This window comes from Asparagus officinalis, chromosome 1 (genome assembly GCF_001876935.1).
Source record: "Asparagus officinalis chromosome 1, Aspof.V1, whole genome shotgun sequence".
In the NCBI taxonomy this organism is placed as follows: Eukaryota; Viridiplantae; Streptophyta; class Magnoliopsida; order Asparagales; family Asparagaceae; genus Asparagus; species Asparagus officinalis.
In genome coordinates, this window is record NC_033794.1 from 17,627,691 (window position 1) to 17,633,690 (window position 6,000).

The 6,000-nt window shown below is 38.9% G+C and overlaps 1 protein-coding gene across 1 annotated transcript; it reads right to left on the reverse strand.

Moving 5' to 3' along the window:
* Nucleotides 1,884-4,734, reverse strand: LOC109819948. The gene is made up of 5 exons (XM_020385957.1): nucleotides 4,504-4,734; nucleotides 4,156-4,306; nucleotides 3,998-4,064; nucleotides 3,674-3,908; nucleotides 1,884-2,445 (listed from the first exon to the last, which is right to left on the reverse strand). The coding sequence occupies exons 1-5, from the start codon at nucleotides 4,566-4,568 to the stop codon at nucleotides 2,235-2,237; spliced, it is 729 nt and encodes a 242-aa protein (XP_020241546.1). The 5' UTR covers nucleotides 4,569-4,734; the 3' UTR covers nucleotides 1,884-2,234.

A 6,000-nucleotide genomic window follows, 5' to 3' on the forward strand; every position in this document is an offset into this window, starting at 1 on the left:
TTCTAATTCATGTTAGTTCAAGGCTCTTGGGCTTTTATGTTAGTTCTAACCCACGACATGTTAGTTTTAATCCACGACATGTTAGTTCTAACTCACCGCTTGTTAGTTCTAGTTCTAATTCATGTTTGTTCTAGGTTCTTGGGCTCTTATGTTAGTTCTAACCCACGTCATGTTAGTTCTAACTCACAACATGTTAGTTCTAACCCACGGCATGTTAGTTCTAACTCACGGCATGTTAGTTCTAACTCACCGCATGTTAGTTCTAGTTCTAATTCATGTTAGTTCTAGGCTCTTGGTCTCTTATGTTAGTTCTAACCCACGACACGTTAGTTCTAACCCACAGCATGTTAGTTCTAACTCACCGCTTGTTAGTTCTAGTTCTAATTCATGTTAGTTCTAGACCCTTGGGCTCTTATGTTAGTTATAATCCACGGCATGTTAGTTCTAACTCACCGTACGTTAATTCTAGTTCTAATTCATGTTAGTTCTAGGCTCTTGGGCTATTATGTTAGTTCTAACTCACGACATGTTAGAACTAACATGATATCCATTAGAACTTATACTAAATCCACTAGAACTAACACAGATATTAGAACTAACATGATATCCATTAGAACTTATACGAAATCCACTAGAACTAACACGGATATTAGAACTAACATGATATCCCTTAGAACTAATACGAAAATAATTTCTTCTTTTTTAAATATAATAATATTATACATAGCATAATTTTTGACCGAGGAATTTATGCACCTAGGAATAATTGTTAGAACCAGCGTCAACTTAACACATTCTAAATTTTTCACATTTTTCCATCCAAACATCTCCCATAATTTTTACATACAGACTAATAAAACTAAAACAAAAAACATCCAAAAACCCCCAAACCCCCAATTATTTCTAGCCCTTGCCGTTCTTCTTTTCCGATCTCGCCATTCTATTGTTTGCCTTTGCATTTCTATAAGGGTTTGAGTGACTTCCTACGCGCGGCCAACCGCAGATGGACCGTCTTTATCCTTCAGCTCGCCGTAATGAACGAATTCGTAGTCGTTAACGGATTCTGCTTCCCTGGACGATATTTTTCTGGCGAAAAACTTAGCATTATTGAAATCCGACGAGAAAATTGAAAATTCGAGAGTTTCGAAGGCTCCTAAGCGGTGGAAGAGAGAGAGAGAGAGAGAGAGAGAGAGAGAGAGAGAGAGAGAGAGAGAGTACTTGAATAGGGAGGGGGCGCAATAACCGAGTTCAATCTCATCAAATGAGCAAGTTCGTAACTTCCACTAGGTTTTTTTTGAAAACCGATACTTTGGGACCTCGTCACAAATACTGTGTGTATTTGGGGTTTATCCACATGAAGCAGAATACAAGAGGTCTCATCACATGAAATTTCCGCTTTTGAGACCCGGACACATTCCCCCCTTTTTCTTTTATTTGAAGAATCAGACTACATACGAGTTTTTATAAACGTTCGTATTTCCTATTCTGAGGAACATATCATTATATTTCTAACGAAATGTTGTGGGCTCAGACCTTACCATTTTTCTTAAAGAAGAAAACGACACAGCATTGCTTAGTTCGAACTAGAAGCGTCTAATTTTTTTTAAACGTAATACTCTCCTTGTAGGAGAATAGATAGAAAACCTATTACATAAGCATTTTGATTCTCCAAATCAATATATCAGTTATTTCTACATGAAATTGACCGAAAATTGTAATATAATTCTTTTTTAAATAAATTTTAATGGAAAAAGGAACTTGCACTTCCAGAACTGTTTGATATCCAAAACTAAGAAACTATTACTGTAATTACAAATTGCAAAAAGCAGTTGCACTTCGGAACATGAACCGCCTTTTGCAAATATGATTTATAACAAGTATCATGGACGCAATCCATCAGCTAGTTTCTCTAATTTGAGATGCCAAAACATCAAAGAAACATCATACACAGTACACAATAAAGTCCAGAAATGTAACGAACTCTACAAATATACATCGATCAGGTTAAACAGAGACTTTGGCACCATAACATGGAACTACAAAAACTATACAAACATTTACAATAGCCCTTGCCCAAATATACAGACCACACTTCCCTGAATTCTTAAGCTAAACTAGAAGCAACAGAAATCGTAGGCACACTTAAATCGATCAATCAGCCAGAGTTATGACTCTTTAACTGAAAGAATGATCAAAGCTATGAGAAGCAGCAGCAAGGACCACAGTACCATAAGTTACTTGACATAAGAATCGTAGGCATCAAAGACAGAATTGGGAATTATAAGAGGGAGCTTATCTATATACATGAAGAGGCACCTCAGGTTTTCTCTCGACACGGTTGACATATCTACAATGTCTCTGTTGTCTGTAAACATCCATAAGTCGCCAGAGTTTACTCTCTTGAGGCTATCACGACAGAATGGACATGACTGTGATCTTGAGTGCCTGTAATAACAAATTCGGTAATAAAGTTTAGTTTGTAACAGGCCATCGACCATAATTAAAAGTAAACGCATCAGTAACAAACTCTCCAATGCGAGAGCTGAAGGCATGTGATTTTGAGCAACATGGTGAAAGACCAATATTCAGTAATAACTAATACGATTATTTACGAATCACGAATTGTACGGGAGTGCATTAACGAGAGTAATTGCAAATATATAGTGTACTATAAGCAGTTAAGCACTTATCCTACTTAGTAACTTAAAAGTCTTTATTTATCAGCACTTAGACCACTGATAGCCAAATGGAGCTCTCTGTTGGCTATATTTATCAATGCATTGCAGAAAGGTCTCTTTAAATTTACGTGTGCTGCAGAGAGACCACCCCATTCCCCGTCACACAACCTACATTACAAGTGCAAATAATGGAAAGATACTGTGTTTGGACCCAGGGTCCTAAGTATTAATAAAAATGTTTGGGGAAGAAAGTGGCTAACCCCTGAGTTCAGAGGATGTATTTGTAATTAAACCTAAACAAGAACTTTTAGTCAATATGTACCAGTAACAAGAAAAGGCATGCCTTCTAAGAATAAGAGATGAGCTTTGTGACAAATTGGGTGTCGTAACTAGATTATAAGCAGTGTACGCCATGTAAAATCAATGAGAATAAACAAGCGTCCAAATTTTTGGGACATACTCCGAGGTGGTCTTTTGCATTGGGGAATGGTGCGGGCAGATTTTTCATTGTGTTACTTAGCTAGGTTGAAATTGAGCCACTGATTTGCTGATGCTAGAAAATGATCTTGGTCGCTTCTCTCTACCCGGATGCTAGAGATAAGTTATAAAATGGCAATTTTCATCTTAATTTGTTCTTCATATTGGTTTAAAATATTACTTTATATGAAAATTAAAGTTCTTATGAGACAGTTGCTTCATTACATAATCAATTACATTACATATACATATATGATACTGAATTTTCCAGTATTCTCGAAAAATGATCACTTTTTTCCAGTTTCAGGTTTTTGGAACTTTAAACAACCTCCACAAGTATTAATTATCCAATTCCAAACAACTCTGCTAACTGGATACGCAGGACACAAGCAATTAAATGCTATTGCATTGCCCGACTCACACAACGCATAGGCAGCCCACTTCACAAGCAATCAAAAAAGTTTAGGAAAAAAAAACAAGAAGATATAAGAAGTTTTATCTGGTGAACAGATACACACCATTCACGATAGCATTTCATGCACATGGCATGGCTGCAGTTGGGTAGCACAACCTTGCTGTTCACTTCCATGCAGATCCCGCATTCTTCTTCACTCTCATCATCTACATCGGATGGTAGCCTCATATCACCACCGTCCCTCCTTCTGTACCTTTCCATGCACACTGCTTTTTGTTTTTTATCTTCCGTATCAGTTATCCCCTTGTGCAGTTGCATCAGGGAGGGGAAAATGACAGCTGACGTTAACATTATGATCAACAATGTGAATTTAAGAGTTTAAAAATTAAATTAAGTTCTTAAGACGAATGCGAGCCGAGTGATTTACCATAAAACTCCTTGATGCTCGCTTTTCTTTCATAGATTGACATGGTCGTTCTTCCGTCGACATAAACCTGCAGATGAAAAGTCCTCAGCCTGCAATACGTTAGGAATCTGGTGCTCGATACAAAAGAGGACAAATCCTCGGGTTAGGGAGATACCAACCTTATACATTAAGATCCTCATCAAACCCAGAGCCCCCGCGAGGCTACAGTCTGTCCACTGGACCAGAAACAGAAAGATTTGGGCAGCTGGGCTGTATGATATACGCATTTGAAGACAAGCACCGTCATATTCCCGCGGGAAATCCGAAGCCCTGCACATCAAAATTAAGGGTCGGCAACAGTGAGACGCTTCACGCTACCAACAAAAAAAAAAACCAATCTCGTTTCGGTAAAAAATTGAAACTTCGCACGGATCAAGAGTAAATCCTTCAGAAATCGTCACTCCAGTGCACAGAAATTCCAAGTAAAAAAAAAAGCAAGAAAAATCCACATCAACTCCAACACTCACAGGGTATTAGCGTGCTGGATATCGGCTTCCAGAGCTTTGAGCGAATCCTTGAACGACCTCCTCATCCTTGGCGAAAGCAGCGTAACCAATGAAATTTCATCCAAAATTTCCCCAATTCAAAACCCCGAGTCCCCTTCTCCCAAAACCCTAATTCCTCTCTCCTCTCTCTCTCTCTTCTCTCTCTCTCTCTCTCTTCGTTGCCTTGAAGAAGAGGGGGAAAAGGACATGACGGCCGCGTGTGGGTTAAAATTCTGAAATGGTAGTTCCACCGGATCGAAACGGACCCAGGTTCACATGGCTTTTTGTGGTTGGGTGCAATTTCGGGTGTCTACGGAGCAAAAAGAGTGTTGCTATGGGGACCTAAAATAAGGGACATGTGAGTTGTCCTTCTCTATTGCATAATGAGTTGAGATGAGTTGGCATGAGCAACTCATTATGCAATAGGGAGGGGACACCTCACATATCCCCTACATTAGTCCCATATTTTGGGTCCTTAAAATGGACGTGTCGGAGTTTGGCGGGGCCCACCTTATCCAGCATCTAGTGTAAATATCTGAGTACTTTATTTATTTATTTATTTTTATAAATAGTCCCTGGATGAGGATGGAAATATGTCCGTAGGGGGATGTACTTGACATTGCGGACTAACGTAATAAAGTTCACTTTTGTGGGGGCGGCCAGCCGCTGTTTATACTTTTTATAGAGGGAGGTATTCCGTCAGGTTAGCTGCTGAGAATTAACAGTCGTATCACGTTCAGAGCGATAAACTCATTTTCTAGATGAACAAATTTTCAAAACAGCCCCAAATGATTTTTTATTTTTCAAAATCGACCTATTTTTTTTTTTTATTAAAATCGACCCGGTCTTTGCCACGTGGGCTTAATGACGTTCCTAAACAGTCGGGGTTGGCAACCCCGACTGTTTAGGAGGGTGTTAAACCCCAATTAATATCCTTAAACCCAAAATTTGCATGTCCTAAACAGTCGGGATTGCCAACCCCGACTGTTTAGGAACGTCATTAAGCCCACGTGGTAAAAACCGGGTCGATTTTGGTAAATAAAAAAAAACGGGTCGATTTTGAAAAATAAAAATCTTTTTGGGGCTATTTTGAAAATTTGTTCTTTTCTAGGTCTGTTATTCGAGGTAAAATGTTATTTCAATTCCCATGCTTCATAGTACGTCATAACATATCTGGCTAAAACTATGGAAATCAATCATTAGGGGGTTTTGCTTTGAAATACCTTCATTTGTTTTTAAACCCACCGCGTTTTAAAATGTACTCTTAAACCCAAAATCTCTAAATGAGTTAAATCTTTAAAATCCAAGCAGTACCGTATTGAATACGTAAAATCCACTATTGAAACTGGAACGCCAGCCCTGTTCCTATCCTCCTCCTCACCATTTCTCAGCTTTCGACTCCACTGACACCAGCATCGCCATGGCCTCATCGGCATTGTTGGCAGCGGCCCGAGTCGACTGGATTTGGGATCCATTTTC

What these genes read in the sequence shown, in the direction of transcription:
- LOC109819948 (XM_020385957.1), bottom strand. Translation starts at nt 4,568, where the DNA reads ATGAGGAGGTCGTTCAAGGATTCGCTCAAAGCTCTGGAAGCCGATATC. An exon ending in ATCCAGCACGCTAATACCCT is followed by an intron (nt 4,307 to 4,503) that starts GTGAGTGTTGGA and finishes TTTGATGTGCAG; the next exon opens with GGCTTCGGATTTCCCGCGGG. An exon ending in TGAGGATCTTAATGTATAAG is followed by an intron (nt 4,065 to 4,155) that starts GTTGGTATCTCC and finishes TTTCATCTGCAG; the next exon opens with GTTTATGTCGACGGAAGAAC.